This window comes from Urocampus carinirostris, chromosome 2 (genome assembly GCF_059441175.1).
Source record: "Urocampus carinirostris isolate Australia breed hairy pipefish chromosome 2, RoL_Ucar_1.0, whole genome shotgun sequence".
In the NCBI taxonomy this organism is placed as follows: domain Eukaryota; kingdom Metazoa; phylum Chordata; class Actinopteri; order Syngnathiformes; family Syngnathidae; genus Urocampus; species Urocampus carinirostris.
In genome coordinates, this window is record NC_142350.1 from 43549452 (window position 1) to 43569631 (window position 20180).

Below are 20180 nucleotides of genomic sequence, written 5' to 3' on the forward strand. Positions count from 1 at the left end.
TATGTCTATTGTGCTCCAGCGGAGCACACCGGGCCATATCCCCAATGACATATTAAAGCCACCTTCCTCTCCCCACAGCAAAAAACAGCCTCATTCTTCAGGAACAGTGCACCTAAACACCCATGCACATTTCTAGCACTCAAAACATGTAACACAGTAAATCAAAAAAGCATCTAGGGAGGTAATATTAGTCACCAACTGGATAGAAAGGGAGGAGAGGTAACCTTTTTGGTAGCATGAGTGGGTGATCCTATTTTCTCTTTGTAAAATGTAATGGGTGCAGTGAAGGTCCAGTAATAAAGGCTTCATACTTTCTGCTGTCTGTGTTTGTTAAAGTCATTTACATTTTTCAATAACTGTGCCATTGGTTTCTTCAACCACGTGGGATGAGTAATGCATGATGATTAAAATGAAACTTGGAAGCACACACCACATTAGGTGAAATCGAATATTAATGGGAAAAATAATTTTAAAAGGATTTCAATTCTGCAGAAAAACAAAACAAGAAAATTAGTTTGAAAAAAAAACCTCACAACATAAAGCCCCAATGCGCAATATTTGACCATGACACTTTGTTGACTGGTACGTGTGAGGGCCAGTAATACACAGCACAGTGTGACGGCAGGATGCCTGACAAAAATGGCGGCGCTCTAACTGGGAATTCCGCTGTGTAAAATAGATAACAAATTCTATTTTTTTTTTAAATAAAATTTGACATTGGTATGTATTTTTACCTAGCGTTCATATATATATATGTATATATATATATATATATATATATATATATATATATATATATATATATATATATATATATATATATATATATATAATTTATTTATTGTTATAATTTTTTTACTATATGGGTTTTTGTACCACTTGGAGGCAGTAAATACAGTCCTTTTAATGATGGGAAGTATTTGTGACAATATAAAAAGGCAAAGTTTTTAGAAAAAAAGTCATGCATTTAAGCAGTAATACATTTGTGCTGGTGCCCAAAAACTTTCGCAATGCAATGTCACGATTCTTGTCACTACTTTTTGAAAATAAATCTTCATTTTTCTGCCTACAGACACATATATATCCAGTAGCGATGTCCTCATCACATTTTTTGGGCTTCGAGTTATTTTACGTTTTAACAATGCATATCTGAGTCCTAATAATGTTATCAACTAATTCAAATTTGAGAGACCAGATAGCTGTGACATGCCCTGAGGTGTTTGTCTGGTTAATCACTGTCAGATTTAGAAATGAATTAGCCCACAACCTATTCACCATTTGATTGGCAGAGCAACGTATGTGGCATAAAAACCCATTATTGTTTTACCTTAGCATATAACTGGAGTCTATGCGCTTCTCATATTAAATAAAAGGATCAAAAATAAATCCTAAAAGTCCAGGAAAAAAAATACTGAATAGCTTGACCTGCTATTAGCTCCCGAATACTATCACTAATTCTATTGTTTGAAGCTGAGGTGGGCCCCAAATCAGAATCCTTGGTTTCACTATTGCCCTCTGCCATGAGGCAAGATAGCTGCATGCCTCACTGCATCTGCATACGCTCAGCAAAGTAAATGTTAAATAGTACTTGTTTTGACAATATAATGTGAAATTTCTGTGATTTTGAAAAACAAAATCCATACATTTTGGTGTTGAATGAGAAATAACTATAACATTAAATACATGTAATTTTTTATTTTTACCATGATGACCTGCTTCCCCTGTCTGCACGTAATTGGAGGTCAGCCTGGTAGGGCTACCAGAGCACTGTGGGAAACTGTCCATGCTCCTAAACACTAACTCATATTTAACTGATATTTGAGATTTATTCCTGTGTTGTCACTAGCAAACAGTAAAATAACTTATTATTATTATTCTGGTTCTTATGTTTGTTTGCTCTTTTGTTTGTTTGTTTATAACTTTTTTTATGTAGTCACGTCACGCACACAAACAAATAGAAGTAATCAATAATTAACAAACAGGGGTAGAAAATACCCGTCTTTATAATTTCCATCTTGAAGAGTTACCTCATCGGAAAACACAAGACCTAAACAACTCTGAGCAGAACTAAAGAAACGATGCCGCTAAAAACAGCGTCATGTGTGCGGGTGACGGGACCGTGGCTGTTCTGCAGCCGAAGGTGTTGAAGTCAAATTCCCCATGCGATTGGTTTGCGCTGGGCTTAAAATGTAAGACTTGAACGTGAATTAGTTCATTTTTTATGGTTGTTTAAGGCCTTAAATCCGGTACAGAGATAACATTGAGTTTTATTCTTAATTTAATCATGTCGCTTTTAATAGAATGCGCTCTGTAGTCCAAAATTTATGGCACTCAGTGTCGTGAACTGAGGAATACACAATAGTTGGATAAATCATTGTAATGACTTTATTTAAACATGCTGTGCTGAAGAGAATAAAAAAAAAAATCGAGTATGAGATTCTGTCAGGGACATGACTAATCCCATTTGTGATTCTAATTCAACTACAGTGAACACACTTTTCAAAATAATTTGTTTCCCCTCTCCGCACTCTTCAACAGCTCACAAACATCAAATTGTGCCCATGTTTAACAAATGCTGCATTTCCATCCTCAGTCCCATGACCCCCGTTTCCCATTGTCTCACACTTTGTTCGGCTTTTTCGGTTCTATGCCATCATGTGCCGTAAGGCCCCCCTTGAGGACATTACTGTAAGATGTAACAATGCCAAACTTCTCCACCTGGTGCGACTCACCTTCTCGACCTTCCTGCGGTCTGAAATCACCGGTTCCTCAGAGCTCCACCGTCTCAACCATCTGGTCTACACTTTCCCTGCTGACCTCAGATAGCATGTCCCAATCCTCATAGCCCCCTCGCTGTTGGCCTGATTAAGTTTGAGCACGGCAAAATTGATGGCGGGGCTGTTGTGGTGAGCTGGTAATTATCTTCTGAGCATAAGGATTTTTTGAGCACTGTAAGGTGCATTTTTGCAGCTCTGGTAGCTATGCCTTGACACTGTGACTAATCTGTCACAGGCCATACGGTGTCATCCCCTCCCTTCCAATGAACCTGATGCCACCGCATAGATAAACTTTCTCGGGCGGGTACTGTAAAACTAATCTCCGTGAATGTGAACATAGTCCCTACTTGCCTTCCAGGTGTGTTCTATGAGCCATTTCTTTAATTATCAGCACGGCAAAGGAGCACAGCCTGAAACAACCTCAACTTAATCATGGAGGATAGGGCAACATTTGTACTGCAGGTGGTCCCCAAAGCACTGTGCCGTAATAGGCCTCCACCTGCTTCGGGGTCACTAGAACAATCCTGAAGGAAGATCCTGTGCCAGCAAATCTTTGCAAATTTGGACTCATTTTTGAAGGCCTACAGAGAATGTATTTCTGAAGCTATATAGGCATCTCAAAAGAAAGCTTGAACCCTAATTTTTCATTAGAAAAAAGATTTAACAACAGTTGAAATAGGCTTTTTGAAAATACTCGTTTCCAAGGAAAGGGATCAATTTCAAGCAGAATTTATCTTAAGTGCTTTTTTTTTTCGATTTGTGATACCTGTGATACCTACAATACTTCCCATAAACACAAGGGCACCTTGCTTGAAAAATAAGTTTATTGCAAGAACACTAAACTTGATGCATGAATTTCAACACGATTTTAGTCGACATGAAATATGCGTTCTTTTGGGCGACCACGTCCCTGCAAACATCCACTAAACATCACCCCTCATTGACTAGATTATGACGATGGGACTTGGTCATCTTCTTATGAAAGTATGAATCTCTTTTAAAGAGTTAACAGGCTGTTACTATTTGTCTCACCAAACTGCTCCACTATGCCTGTGTGGGGTCGCCTGCACACTCTCAATCGCTTGATACAGGGAGCAACACTAGGAATTTGGGCTTACTCAATGTGTGGTCAAATATCTGATGAAAGCCACTCCTGCCATCTGATGGTGTTTTATTTTACGGAAATTATTCCCAGAGGCTTGATTCTTACTGATGAGCTGCGCCAAACCCTTTGTGTTAAAAAACTGCATATTTTACATTTTGAATGAAGCTTTTAAAAACATATTTGCACTCAATGGCATTGAACGAGTTAAATGTGATATTAACTGTGTGTAAGTGCTCTTTTGTCATATCTTGTATCCATGAACGCTGAGCGGACGTCCTCATGTTTGCTTGTCTTTCCTCGCCTGGCACAGTCGACCCGAATCACCTCATTCCCTTAGAGTTTTAGGGAAACAACAAAACAAAACCCCGTCGGTTCCAATCTCATGCCCGATCTCTTAGGATCAACACTGGGCCCCGGGCTGGCGGACCCTTGCCACGGCAGCTGCGGATTGCCCGTGATTGGCGTCCGGCAGGGCATCGACAAACAAGACGAGGCAGGGCCTGGCAGGATGTCCACTTTGAGAAAAGCCACAATGAGCACACTGTGGCCCGTTCGCCGCCCCTGTTTTTATGAAGTCGGCGTTCACTGCCCTCTTTTTATTCAACCCCGACTGCGCAGGCTATCAATTATACCGATGGAATACTTTTTCACAGGGGCTCTCAAAAATGAAGCACTGCCGCTTTTGTGTGCTAGCCGGGCCACGTTAGTCTGCATGAGTTTGGAGTCGATGTTTTGCTTGTGAGAGGCTCAGATGCAAATGAAAAGCGAAGGCCGGTGCCTGCACCGGCGCGCTGCGTAGATTGGAGGTGTCACAGCATTTTACTTCAATATAATTGTTACCACACAGGATAAATGCAAATTAGCTTGGACGTTGCATACAATGTTGTTTCTGTCTTGTAGTAGTGCTTGAACATGCACAAACTAGCCAGTGAAAAGATGATGAAGTGGCAAAGCTATATAAACAGAGAGTTATGTATATTAGGGCAGTAATAGATGGAAAATTTGCATGAAATATGCTACGGCGCATCTTTCAAATTAAATTAGTCAACAAAATGCTGCCTTCCCTGCTTAGTGAAGCACCTGCCAACCTATTAAAGTTCCATGTGTTAAAAAAAGAAAAGACGACAGCTTATAATGTTGCATCTCATTCTCTATGTCTTATTGTGGAAGTATTGAAACAAGTCAAGTCATGTTTATTTGTATAGCCCTTAATCACAGGACGTCTCAAAGGGCTGCAAGGATCGCAGATTATTGCAAAGCACAGACTATTATTACACCATCCCCTGATTTTAAACCTACACGAGGGCAAGGAAAAACTCAAAAACCTCAACATGAGGAAAATGAAGAAACCTTGAGAAGGGACCGCTCATGAAGTAATCCCCCTTCCTGGATGACCAGGCTGCAATTAATGTTGCAATAACAAATTATAAAAATATATTGTAAGACAAAATATAGGTGATTCATATGCTATAGCAGGGGTGGCGAACACGCGGCTCTAGAAACGCATGCGGCTCTTGGTCAATAAGAATGCGGCTTTTTGCCTCATCATATTTTCTAAATACTTTGGCTCTTTGCTTCGTTTCATGTTTTGTTTTTTTCCCCCTCTTGAAACACACTTGAATCCATCAGAGTTAATAACAAATAATAAATAATATTTTGAAATTAATTGGGCAGATTTGTTGTTTTTATGCTGCTCCGGACACATAACTGACTGCCAATCGTACCGTGGTGTATTCCGGATGGGAAAATCTTATACCTATTCATTGTTAATGGGCTTTTTTTGTTCATGGGCCAACTGTGTTGTCATGGTAACCGCTATCGCTTCCTCTGAACATAGCACATGATTCCCGATCGGGCCGGAATTTTATGTATATAAATCGTTGGGCTACTCTCAAAGCTCTGTGGCAAGGGGTTGTGCAGTTGAAACCAGGATCAACTATTTTAGTTTTTTCAAATACAAATATTTTCCGGATCAGCTTCAACTTCATCCTGCTTAAATATTTCACAGGAGTCCACTAGCATTTAGCAGCCGTAAAATCAGCAATTTCAACCAAAATTTCGACATCTAGTTATAATTAACAGGCAGGGCGATACATTGTTACTTTAGAGAGGGAAAGAAAAACGCCTCCACCGTTTTAATAACGGATGAATGCCTCATTGATAACGAAAATCTCCTTGGCTTAAGTCCTCAAATGGGATGCACTACTGAACACTGAGGGTTCTGTGCCTCGCCCTACAAGAGCTTTAGTGTGTCTTTCAGGTTTCATGAAAAAGAGAGTTGTCGTTTGCTTAACCGGGAAACATGACCAATGTTTGCTTTCTTTTAAAATAATGTGATGACTTAACAATGAAAAGTGACTTGCAGAAGTGAGATTATTTGCATGCATTTAAGATTTTTTTATGGCATTAACCAAAGGGCAAATAACTGGGATGGACTAAATCGACGAAAATTGAGACCAGGGCTTGTTTGACGGCACCATCCAGCTGCACACTGTCTGTTTAATTAGCACAAGTGACATGAGTTGTCGCTGTGCTAAAGGGGGAGCTGCAAGCGAGCAACAGTTGAATTAGTTTGGGCCGTGGCTGTTTTTGGAAGGCAAGCATCAAAACTCACAATGCGTTTGAGGATTCTGGCTTTAGTCGGAACTAGATAAATTCTTGTCAAAACCCATCGAGCAGCTCAAGCTTAGTTGTGTGTCTCAGCTCTAAGAGTTTACACAATGTTTCATGTATCGATAGCCAAAGAGAACCAAAGCCAAGTGATTCAGATAAAAAGCAGCAATGTAACGAAAATACAAATATAACAAACTCAACATGTCAACTATACCTTGAATACGATACAATATTTTGAAAATAAAGTCAAAAAGTGCTCGCAAGCCATAGGTTCCCGCTGATTTAGAGGGACGGCCAGGTCTTTGTAGAAATGCATTGGTTTTATGCTCCCTCCATTTTGTTACAATTGCTGCTCTAGGAGATATGTAAATGTTGGGAAATTGACTTATATCCTATTCCTGCTTTGAACTTTTCCACGATTTTATCCCAGACCTGGTGTGTTTTTTTGGTCTCATAATGCTTGTGTCTCATTTCAAAGACCTCTGAGCCCATCACAGACTAGGTGCATTTTAACTCTGACTAAATGGCACACAGGTCCACTCTATTTGTCATTGCTGGTCGTTTAGGTCGGCATTGGATCATTCACAAGTCAGCAGGGAACTTCTGGAGAGAACAGGGGGCCAATAGTTTGCTACATATTTTTTTCAGTTTGTTCGTTTGTTGATAAAAAATAAAATGTTGAAAATGTTTCACCTCACGACTGCTTCTCACTTGTTGATTCTTAGAATTCGTTTTGGTTTTTTTTAGCTTCAGGTTCGAAGCCTGAAATGTGTCAATATGACCAAAAATTCTTGGGTGGGTAAATACTTTTGCTAGCCACTATATATGGACTTCTTTTTTTTAAATTGTTCATGAAAAATGTACACATTTGATAGCATAATATGTAATCCATTAATCTTGTGCTTCCTGTTTAATTCATCCAGAACCCATGCGTGCACTGCGAGGCCTGACAGCCACAGACATCCAGCCCAGGCAGTTGTCTCTACTGTGGGAGAATTTGGCCTTCAATGTGACACGCTGCCACACTTACTCAGTGTCCCTTTGCTACCGCTACACCACGGCGGGGGGTGGCGGTGGCCACAACACTACCGTGCGCGAGTGCCTTGCAGTGGAGCACAACGCCTCACGCTTCACGCTGCGTGATCTGCCGCCCTACCACGGCATCCATGTCCGATTGTCACTTTCCAACCCGGAGGGCAAGAAAGAGGGCAGGGAGGTCACCTTCCAAACCGAGGAAGACAGTAAGTCCCTGAAGGGAGAAATGGGAAATAAAATGATGTTGCAAAAAGAAAGATTTTATGTAAAATTGTATTTTTTTTCACGAGTCATGAAGCAGTTTGCAAATCAAGTCAATGTCATGTTTATTTGTATAGCCCTGATTTCAAGAAGTCTCAAACACCTGTACAGACTACTACTTGACCATACTCTGAACTATAATGTACATAAGGGCAAGGATAAACTCAAATACCTCAGCATGAGGAAAATAAGGGGCATCAATAGACGGAGATCATCAACATAAAATATAGGTAATAACATAATTTCCGGTTGACAGCTTCATGTTCCAAAATCTTGACTGATGCAGCAGGTCCTAGATGTTGGCGTACATCAGGTCCAAGTGTCGGTACCATGGTTCAAAATTCATTCACCGTGCAACAACCAGGCTCACTCTTCTCCCTTTAGAGACAAAAAGACAAGAGTATGAGATCAACATCATTTATAAGCTATTTAATTCAAGTGTGTGAGAAACCTAGATTTCACACTTCCACTGAGGTTGCAGATAGAATCTCTGTGGACAGAGCATTCCACAGCACAAAGGCCCAAATGTAGAATGCTTTCGAACATACGGATTTCTTCTTGGTTCTTGGTTTCAGTGTTTTCTGAGCAAATGCTCTTAGCAGAAACAAATAGGGGAATTAAATCAGGAAAAAAAGTCCATGGAGAATCTTATATAATATCATTAGACCCCTAATATCACAACTTAAACAGACAGGGAGCCAATTTAGGTTGGCCAAAATCGGGGTTATGTGATCAAACGTTCTTGTCCTAGTTAAAAGCCTTACTGCCTTATTTTGTACCAGCTAGACTTCAGGAGACTGGAGAGTAGTCCATTACAGTTATCGAGACAGGACATAACTAACAAACGTAACATAATTTACTGTCATTTCTGGAGTATGATTTGCTACTTTTTCTTTTCAGATTTTAAACACTTCGGCTTTAAATATGATGCGACTTGTTTTTTTTTGTGTTTTTTTTTTGTTTTTTTGCAGCACCAAGGAATACGGCAAGCTGCCCTTTTCCACACCTGGGTAACATTTGTAAAAATGTATGACACCCTTTAAAAGGATAAATTAGTCAATGACTTTGCCAACATTACTTATAAAATACATGACAGGAGTAAAACAGGAGGTCTGACAATACTTTATTGAATATTTACAACCTACTAACGATATTTCAAGTTTTTACCCCCAAATTCTTAATTTATATCGAATTGAACAGCAGTGGGAGTAATCTATCAAAATACTACACTTTTCTTTCTGTATCACTGGCGTCAATGTCAGGTTTCTCAAGATTTTCTTTTATCCCCGATGAATGATAACAAGAGAATGCAATTTGGTCCATAATCACTGCAGCCACTAATGATAGCAACACAAAAAGACATGTCTGTGTTGCAATCTGGCACCATTCTCCACAACATGGTTGCCCTGCTGCTTTTGTCTGGAAATATAAGGCTCACATTTTATGTGACAAAGTCCTCGTTCACATTTTCTTTGTTTGCATTTGTAAATGTGCACTTATCTTTGTATTGCAATCTTGAATGGTCACATGATCCCAAAACATGTAACATAAACGACTCGGAGCAGAACTGAAAAAATTCATCTGAAAATGGCGTAAGGTGCCCTCATTGTATTATCATTATTTATTCTATTTCTGCATTTAGATTTTCAATTAGTATTTCAATGTGTTTGTAGTGATTAGGATGATATGTTTTATAGCTATTTAGTGTTAACTTGGATGCGTTTGAGAGGATAAGAACAAATAGGTTGGTTTTCAGTTATTTTATATCAGGAAAATACGCTCAAGTTACGGGAAATTCGAGGTAAAAATTAAAAAAACAAAATCTTCTTGCATGCTTTTAGGCTAATTTATTTTTCAATTTAGCTCATTGACATTGATATAGAATTACAGTACCAACGTCTAGTTGTACTGAGCCATCACTTTGCTGATGTCATAGTCGGCAGGCTTTGTTGGAAATGTGTTTTTGAGTTAAAGCGCTTTTGAAGGCAGACATTTTAAGATCTCGCGGGCTACATAAAATTATATGGCGGGGTACATCTGTCCCGCAGACCATGAGTTTGACACATGCAAGTTAGAGCGTCTGCTCGATCAGAGCTTCAATCACATACATTTAAATGTTGCCTATTTAACTGACTCACACATTCACCTTTTTTGTCAGCAATCAGCAACATTGCTTCTCTGTAAACTCGCAGCACAAGATTTGATTTAAAATGCAGTGGCAATCAAAAGATGTGGCCGCCTGCCACTACCAACTTCACAGTCCCTAATGCCACTATTGAACATTACGTAACTTTCCCATTCTTTCCTGATACATTAATTCAGAGGTTGATGCTGTGGCAAGCTGAATTAGCATAACAAAAGGTGCTCTTCATGAATCAGAAACTATATCAGTCACCGCAAACAACCCTTTGATAGCTCTCTGTGCGGCCTTATGTGCGGGTTATCTTTTGTGTTTCTGCACATTAGTACTGTAGTTGAGGTCAAATGATTTTTGTCATGCAACTGATAGGATATTCAGACAATTGGCTGGGAGTCTTTTTTTAAAAGACAACAATGATGAAGGCTTTTTTTTTTCTAAACCTTGTGATTGGGAGGTAAGTAACTCCTTGGTAGAAATATCCACCTCTAAAATTTGACACAGTATGATCCTAAATTTCGGTACTCAATTATGGCAAATCATAATACTTTAAGGTGTTGATTCACAGGAATGAATATGTTGATTTTTATTATGAGGTGTCTCAACAGTGAACATGGATTATTAAATGAGCCTCCATATAAAAGATTCCTTAGCGGTGTACATTGTACAGCCTAAAATTGTTTTTTGTTGAGACACATTGACTGTAAATTGTAGCTAAAAATGTGCCCTTTATGAACTGGACTTAACCATTTTAAACTTCAGCATTGGTATGGCTTTGTGTGCATTGCATAGGGCTTCGACCACATAAGATAGAAGTAACATGGAAAACATTTGCATGCAATCAATTTAGTCTCCAAGCCATACGTACTCATGATAAGAGCCATATATGGCTCGCGAGCCAGAGGTTCCTGAGCCCTGCTATGGAGCATTTGTTAAATGGACACTGTGTATTATTTAGCACCTCCTAGTAATAATAAACTTCATTTATTTCAAAAAAACAGCATTGATTTAAATAATAATCAATAATACATTAAATCTTCATACAAACAGCACATTTTACTTATGGGTCGTGAAATTCTTCTTATTTTATATAACAAGAGGCTCACATCTTTCTGCTAAGAGTACCCCGCAAAAAAAGAAAAACACAGTATTTAAGGCTGGGCAAAAAATTGCGCATTTTTCAAACTTTGAGTCGCCATAGTTTGTAATTGTACTTGTGTTTTTTAGCACTCGTTTTCAGTTAGTCTACACAATAAAGTCACATCTAATGATGCAATATTACAGTGTCCCTTTATTTAACAGGTAATACTAAACTGTTTTTCTACATTTGCTTTTTTAATTTGTGTATATAATTGTAAGTGATGAACGTTCTTGAATACATGCAGCCGTGATTACAATCATTGATACACCACATAAACTTTGAACACAATACCAACATTAAGTTTACAACGCATTCATTTAATGTCCTTCAAAGCCGTGCTTTCCATGCTGTGCTTTTTTTGCATTCATTTTTATCTTTCAGGACGACATTTTGTTTTCTCTATTCTTTAAAATTTGTCCCTGGTACTCTGAGTAAAAATAGTGTGATTAGGTCACATCTAATGCCATAAGTCATCTCTTTCCCAAGTGGGCTCATCGTTAGGACTTGATGCTCTCACTGCCACAACTCAGGTTTGAATCCCGTTTCATCCAATGTTTCACATTTGCTGCTAGTAATATTTTTTGACTGATCAATCATTGCACAAATTCGGTAAATTACTAAATTGTTTTGTATAAAGCACACCCATGCTTTGAGTTAAAAAAAATATCTGCATGATACACAAATAAATACAATATGTAACATGTGTATGTCATAAATATTCATCAATTTAGTCGGCAGTTTAAAGGTACAGCTTAGGGTTTTTGCGTCGTTTCTTTGTTTTTAAGAAAACCTTCCTTTTAGAAGTCTGTAAAGGCATACATAGATGGCATTTATTTATACTACCTACATATTTCAGCTTTGTCGAGAAACATTACGCAGACATTATTGATCTGTGTAATTGCAATAGCTCTGCCTACTGTTAATTCAAGCCCATCTGTGGTCTTTTTGTTTGGTTTGTTTTGTATCTTTTTGCGGTCAAAACATGAATGTTAACAGGCTGGAACATGACTTGATCCATAGTGTCTGTGGTGAAAATGTCTTCCAGTCCCCGGAGGCATTGCACCAGAGTCGCTCACCTTCACCCCACTGGACGACATGATCTTCCTGAAGTGGGAGGAGCCACTCGAGCCCAATGGTCTCATTACCCAGTATGAGGTGAGTCGTTTCAGATAAATGCCACTAGATAAGTGCTGAGTTTTCATTCTTTTTACTCATTGTGTTCTAAAATATGTCCTCCGAATACCGCTGAGTCGACATTATTCTACATGTATATTTCCCTGGGACGTAAAATGAGAACACCAGCAAACCTCCTGTTTAGTTTAACATAAGATGAACCTATTTTTACAAAACTGTTAGCTGGATGTAACCGGCAACCGGTGGAAAGGAATCCTTTTTTCATTTCTATATTGTTTTTGTTCCTGGGAGAGCTCATGGACGCCCCAACCTCTTATGTAACCAGTACCTTTGCAGTGCATGTGGCTTTATTAGGAGAAACTTAGATAGATAGATAGATAGATAGATAGATAGATAGATAGATAGATAGATACTTTATTCATCCTGCTTAGTGCTACCATGAATGAAGCTAGCTATTATTGCATCTTTTGTGTCTGAAAGAATGAATCACCTGACCTGTTGAAAATGAGAGGCAAAATAAAAAATGGTTTTCTAACACCAAATTATTAATGAAGCTGGGAAAGTAAAATGCCTTAAAGGGCGAACAATTTGGAATTGAATATGTCTCTTAAAGAAGAAGACACTTTATGACCTTTTCATTGACGCTGTTACACCAAATCATGGGTTCTCCTGGGAATATGTGAGGGACTCCAAAGGGTACATTAGATTTTAACATTTATTAAAAATGAAGCATTCATTGTAAAACTCATACAATTGACTTTGCAAATCCGTTTGTATCTCAGAGATGTTGTAATTGAATGAATCTTAAGAAGGTTACTCTCAAAACATAATTAAGATAACCCAATTTGTGTCAGGAGTGGCCCAATTCACTGCCCGAGTTAATCTCTTAAATCAAATTGGGTTGTTCTACTCAAATAAACACTGCCCTACCTTAACTTCCCAAATGGGTTATTTTGTTCATACTCCTACCCCACCAAAAGTATTCCAGTTCTAAAAATATGTAATTGCTTTATTTGAAACCAATAATATTGATCCATTCAAATCTACACAAAAAAATTGGGTGAGTTCTCTACAAACCAAGAACTGGACTGATAAAATGTTGAAAAAAAATAAAATGTCACACAGAGTCGAGCGCAACGTGGTGACCTGTTGTAATAATAGCTCACCAGTGCTGGGTCTTTGCTTTTATAGTAAAAAAATATATATTTTTGTTTGGCTGAGTCTTAACCTTACTTTCAATAATTAACCAGATAATAGCATAGTAACAACATAGAAATAACATGTTATGTTTTTGTTTTAGAAATGAATATTAAAATAGGTGCCCTTTGGGGTAATTAGTAACAAAAACTAGCTCTATTTTTGAAAAAGGTTGAACACCCTTGATTTAGTGAAGCGAATTAAACCTGCAAAGCTCACAAAACTACTCCAATATGATCAAATTTAATAAAGCAATATTTTATTATGGCTCATAGGTAAGCTCTAAATTTCAACAAGCACAAAAGACAAAATTCCCAATTACATAAATATTAAATGAAATAACCCATTAATATTCACGCACCATCAGTAAACTTTACATTCTATTTCAGCAAGAGAGGGCTAAAATCACCTAAACTAATTATCACTCACTAAACTACAATAAAAAAGTGTAAGGAGAAAAACATGGTAAAAATGAATACTATACTACTATACTATTTCTGATGTACGGTACAATAATGAACCAAGATCCAGAAAGAAAACATCCGCAGGGACTAGATGTGGCCCATAGGACCTGACTTTGGTATATGTGACCTAAAGGTTCACTAATTGTATTTAAAAAATGAATAAGTAATAATAATTAGGGTCATTTTGTACGAAACATAGCAACACGTTGGATCAAATCAATCCGAGCATTGGATCCATTCCATTTTTTCAATCTAATATTGGTTATTTTTTTACCCAAGAACTGGTTAACATCATCTGTTTGAGCATACCAATGGTTTGGTGTCTGCTTGTACAGACCTTCTGGCCCACCGAATATTTCCTCATTCGCAACATCTCTTTTGAAAAAATATCTTAAATCGGATTTGCGGTTTAACATATAAGTGGGGGAGGCCGTTTGTGAACTCCCTCAGATGACTGTAAAGGCTTTCTATAGAGCTATAGAAATTCTTTTCATATCGCCGGGACTAAACCGTTGTTGACTGTGGCTGAGCCGATTGATGACGTTCCAAGCCTTCTTCAGCTTTTCGGTTCTCAGTGCAGCGCTTTCCTTCAGCACCATTAAAAGCTCTTCAAAGGATAATCAGTAAATCTGTGGCTTGAGTGTTATCTTGGCCTCACTGCGCACTTGAGCGACGTGGTAGATTGCAATTCATGTGGAATGTTGGGGGGCGGGGGGCAGTGGTTGGTGTTTGGATACTCTTCAGCTTTCGGTCACTTGCAGCGTTACTGGGAAAAAAAAGAACTACTGTTATTTGTTACCCCGTTTAAAAAGTAATCATGTTATCCCCAAATTACTGATACCAAAAAGCAGCTCGTTACTCTGACAGTAACTACCAAGTTACTTATTACCGTTTATATTCAAATTAAAGTTGACACCATGAAACTGCTTTAAAATAGCCAGATAGTAAAACAAAAAACAAAACAAAAAAAACTTGTACACCAACCTGAGGAAGCAGTAAACCCTTTTATTTCTTTGTCTGGCTTGTGCAATTTTTAGAGCTTGCAAACGAATACTTCATACACTTAATTTCCATATCTGTTTTGGCTTCAGACCACTCTAAGATTTACTCATTCATTTCTAGGTTCTGTCCAAGACATTTCCTTTTTTTTCTAGACATGGTGTATTGCAAAATAATTTAATAAATGGTTTGTTGGTTGGATACCTTCTCCAAAAGGGTCGTAGGGGCAACATTTCCTGTGGTGTGTCTTGGGCAAGTACAGACTCTCCAGGGCAAATGTGCTAACACCTGCACTACCGAAATATACAGATATTTTCATATTCTATGCTTGAGATTGTGTCACCATATTTGTAATGAAGTGTACTTTGATTTTTTTTTTAGTGTGCTTTTCTGTGGCTGCTCAGACTTATTTTATACTATTGACATATTGTTTGTAGGTGTAATCCTTTTGCACATTTTTTAGAATATTTTTATATTACTTTTACATAAAAAAAGCCCTCCAAATTTGTTATGCTATTACAAAATGGCAATACCGACCATTCATTCATTCATTCATTCATTCATTCATTCATTCATTCATTCATTCATTCATTTTCTCAAAATAAATTTTTTAATTTCAAAATTAATTTCTTTGTTTTGTGATTTGTTTTGAAAATTATTTGTGTATAGTGAATATGTAAAATACATTGTAAAATAAGGAATATATTATATAAATGGCAGAACATGTTAAATGGGGAACAACCTCCTTCCCTCGATAAGAGCATTGAAGATAGGTCGTGGCTGGGTGTTTTAACCCGAAGCACACAGCCAGGAAAACCAAGGAGTGGCTCCGTAAGAAGCATGTCAAGGTTCTACCATGGCCCACCCATTCTCCAGACCTGAACCCAATTGAAAATCTTTGGAGTGAGATCAAACTCCTTGTTTCTCAGTGACAGCCCAGAAACCTGACTGATCTAGAGAAGATCTATGTGGAAGAGTGGGCCAAGATCGGCAGTGTGTGCAAACTTGGTGAAAAACTTAAGGGAACGTTTGACCTCTGTAATAGCAAACAAAGGTTACTGTGCCAAATATTAAGATTCATTTTCTCAGGTGTTCAAATACTTGGGTATATCCGCAGCTATATCACACAAATAAATTATTGAAAAATCATGCATTGTGATTTTGGAATTTTCTTTTTAGTTTATCTCCCTCACAGTCCTTGCACCTATGATGAAACTTTCAGGCCCCTCCATTATTTCTAAGAGGGATTCAAAAAGGGTGTTGAAATACTTATTTTTTTCACTGTATATGTGTATCTATATATATATATATATATATATATATATATATATATATATATATATATATATATATATATATATATATATATATATATATATATATATATATATAAATAAAGACGTTACTTCATAAAAGCGAATGACACAACCTTGCACTGAAGTCTTTGAACACTCTGCAACCAATGACACAGTTTTCAGGTTTAATAACACTCTCATAACAGGTATAGTTATTATTTCACCGTTGTGTTTGTAATGAAAAAAAAAAAATTATAATGAAAAAAAGAAAATCCTAGAGATTCAATTGAGTTAAATTCGTTTGCTCTTCAATTACAAAATTTGCATAATCATAAACAAAAGCAATCAAACAACCTTACTATAAACATTTCAAATTAAAATAGAAAACAAAAATATGTTACCCAACTGCAGTACTCACATTTAAGCAGATCTTAATCTTGTTAGCAATATGGACACATTTGTTGAGTGAGAAAAATATCCAACTATACATTTTTTCTTTTGCTAATAAATAAATAAGTTAGATTGTTTTCATGTGCCTTTCAAACCTATAGGTTTCATGGTACAATGTGCATGTTTTACAGGTTCATGTCAGGTCTCCGTGTGAATATTCATTCCAGAGACTTCTTCCAGGCTCTAATTTTCTCTAAATGGCTTTGCTTGTCAGATTGTTGCCACGTGATCTCTTGTCATCGCATTTAATTGAGAATTCAATTGAAACTGCTGGACAAGAGTGGAAAATAAGCACTTTGAAAAGTGTAGGCATTTAATTTAATGACATTTATTAAATGTTGAATCTCTTGAAGTCAATTTCAACTGTGACATCTTTGTGAAGTACTTTAACTTATTATCTTCACCACGGTCAATGCCAATCAGCAGTTAGTGCAAAGAAATTGAGTCACTAAAATTTTCTACTTTAAAAGTCGTCATCAGCCCCACAACATAAAGTTTTGTGACTCTTGGTTTGCCGGCAGATCAGTTACCAGAGCATCGAGTCGTCCGATCCCGGGATCAACGTCCCCGGACCGAGAAGAACCGTATCCAAGCTGAAGAACGAGACCTACCATATGTTCTCCAATCTTCACCCAGGAACAACTTACTTGATCTCAGTTCGCGCCCGGACAGGGAAGGGCTTTGGTCAGACAGCCCTCACTGAAATCACCACAAACATCTCAGGTACTGCACTCAATTTATTTTGTTTTTCTAATTTTTGTATTACAACATAATTTAATATTATAATTAAACATACATTCTACATTTTTTCCAACAAGTGCATATTCAAAACAATTGGACCTGACAAAATTGCAGGGTGGAGTTTTGTCAATTGACAGAATCGTACACATGCCAGGGCTCTCCAACCTCATTTACATCATCCTATTGGAATATATTTGTTAGCTTTTCAGCGGGTTTAATTAGATTCACTAAGTCATGGGTTTCCAACCCTTTTTAATCTGAGAGCTACTTTTTGTTACGAATTTGTGCAAAGGGCACCCAGTTTAATATGCATTTCTAAAGTAATAACTTAATTCATTTTACCAGAAAATCACAATGACCACATTGCTGGTGGTAGCACGTTAGAGACCCCTGATACATTCACCAACAAATAAACACAACACTTTTTAGGATAGCCTGGTCTTCCCCAACACAAAAAAAATCTATCTTGCAAAAAGTAGTTAAAAAAGTACTGTAAAATGTAAAATGTAAAAATCTTCAACTAATATGTTTTGGCTTATTTTACTTTTACTGTAAGTAATATTTATCTTATTCTTGTATGTGTGTCTTTTTGTCTAAATGCTGGCCTGCTCCCCGGTGCAAAAAGTACATTAAAAAAAAAAAAATTTGAAAAATACAATTCTGGATTTTAGGAAAACAAAAAATATATATATGTATGCTAATGATATAAGCAAAAATCTTGCACACCAAACCATTTATGATTAGTTAGTAGTTAGCACTAGTAATATTTAAAACCACTTTCTTTCCTCAAATATGAAAACTTAAACCTTATGAGTAAGAGGAAAAATTAAATTATGTTTCAGATTCTAATCAGTGTGATCACATGATTTCACCTTTAATTTTCTCACCCCGATCTGTTCTAAACATAACTATTTTCAAACTAATTTGTTGCTGATGATGAAGCAACAGAATCAAATACAACCAAGTTGTACTTTATTACCATGCTCAAGCAGGTAACACACTTGGCTCAAAGGCAGAAACTCACCTAAAGATAGATACAAGGTGAATTTACTTTGTTAAGCGGGGATGATCTCCTTCCCAGAAGGAGCATTCATATCGATCCCTTTGATTAAATGTACTTATTATGGCAGGGTTCTCACAACATAAACCCGCAAGCTGCAACTGGCCCTCAGGCCGCCTGTTTGACACTCATACTCTACCTTGTTCGCTAGCCGGATTAAAATGATCAAACAACATGAATCAAGCTCCTCATAACACATAAAAAACCCACATTACGCAAACCGGGCTAGGATGAAGAGTAAGGAATTATCTGCAGACATCTTTACGTGTCTTCTGGCGAACATTGAACATAAAACGCTCTAACATGCACTGCGAATTTGAAAGGCTAACGTCACGCTAACAAAAAAAAAAAATGTTCTGCAACTATAAATGACATATAAACAAAATATGGCTGTTCTAAATCCAGCATTTTTCTTCCATCTTGTTTAGCCTACTTAAAATTGTAGAAACAGCCACGTTGTAAATTACGGCCAGATTGTAAACGATTTGCCAAATCACGGTCTTGCCAACATAACCCTTCCAAATCACTCGTCTTCAAGCTGTGTAAATTAAAAGCTGCTACACTGTTTATAGTTCACCTCCAATTTCCACCGACTGTGTGCTATAATTACAATTGCTTTTGACCACGCTATCTTCGTCCTGTGCTTGAAGGCGGGGTTCTGAGTCAGTAGAAGTTATTTCTCTTAGCATCTCTCAGCAAATTATAAGCCTGTCATCTTGTTGTCCTTATGACATTAATTAACTTTGGCTTGAAACATCGCTACTGAATACTATTTTTCAAAAATGATGTTGCGTGTGTATTAGGGAGCTAAAAGTCATATCTGAGAGTTTCAAAGCTTATTAATGCTGATGGAAATTCAACCTTGCTTCATTTTTAATGGCGCATTAGTGTGTGTGTAGGGATTGTGATGCACCACCAGGTACGTGACAGTCACGTCAACCGTGCCGTGTTTACACTGCCGAAATCTCTCTTCGGAGAGCTGTTTTGTTTTATAAAGCACGATCCCTGCCTTAAAGTAGAGTTGGCCAATGAATCAAAGTAACTCAATCGATTCACTATTTTAAAATTTCACATTACAAAATATTAGTTTAGTTATATATCAATTAATTCATGTAACCGTTTTAATTGATTTATTCAAAGAAGGTGCTGATTACGAAAAGCTGTGTGGTGGAATAATACGTCTGGGTATTTAAACCATGTGTTATTGATAAACTTAACTTTGATTAGACACAAGCTACGATCGTTTACGTTAAAACGTATGTTCTATCTATCTACCCTGGTCATATCCCTCAAGAGGGATGACCGACAGCAAGAGAAACACATACAGAAACAAAGAAAATAAAATGAAAATAAAAAAGGGAAAAAGTAGCAGAAAACACACACAACATTTTTTGGACCATGGCCAACCCAAATGCCCAAACAAGTTAAGCACCTCGGCACCCAAGTTGGTCATGCTTTCGTCCCTTCAGATGAAACGGGACACAAGAAAGCGGCCATGTCAGGGTGACAAAACACACTCCCCTGTTCAACAGCAAGGCCCGACAACTTTCACTGGTTTACCCCTGCCGCATCATACGGGTGCCCTGCCCATCCCTTAGAAACGCGTTTAAACATCCCATTATCCTTTTACAACACCTCTCCACTCATTCCTATCACCAACAAGAGCTCTAGCTTCCACTATATCTAGACCTAGACCTAGAACTTTGGGGGCGGGAGACTGAAAGGTCTCGCAAACCCTAGTTATAGGGTCACTAAATGTGAGAGGATGTGG

The 20180-nt window shown here is 37.6% G+C and overlaps 1 protein-coding gene across 3 annotated transcripts in view; it reads left to right on the forward strand.

Annotated features, from left to right (window-relative positions):
- The window catches only part of ptprub (protein tyrosine phosphatase receptor type Ub), a 298931-nt gene that overhangs the window by 178071 nt on the left and 100680 nt on the right, over positions 1 to 20180 (forward strand). For all 3 annotated transcript variants that reach the window (XM_088326610.1, XM_088326611.1, XM_088326612.1), the window contains exons 8-10: positions 7419 to 7736; positions 12115 to 12224; positions 17130 to 17331. In XM_088326610.1, coding sequence (XP_088182736.1) covers positions 7419 to 7736; positions 12115 to 12224; positions 17130 to 17331 — 630 coding nt within the window. The remainder of the gene's footprint in view (positions 1 to 7418; positions 7737 to 12114; positions 12225 to 17129; positions 17332 to 20180) is intronic.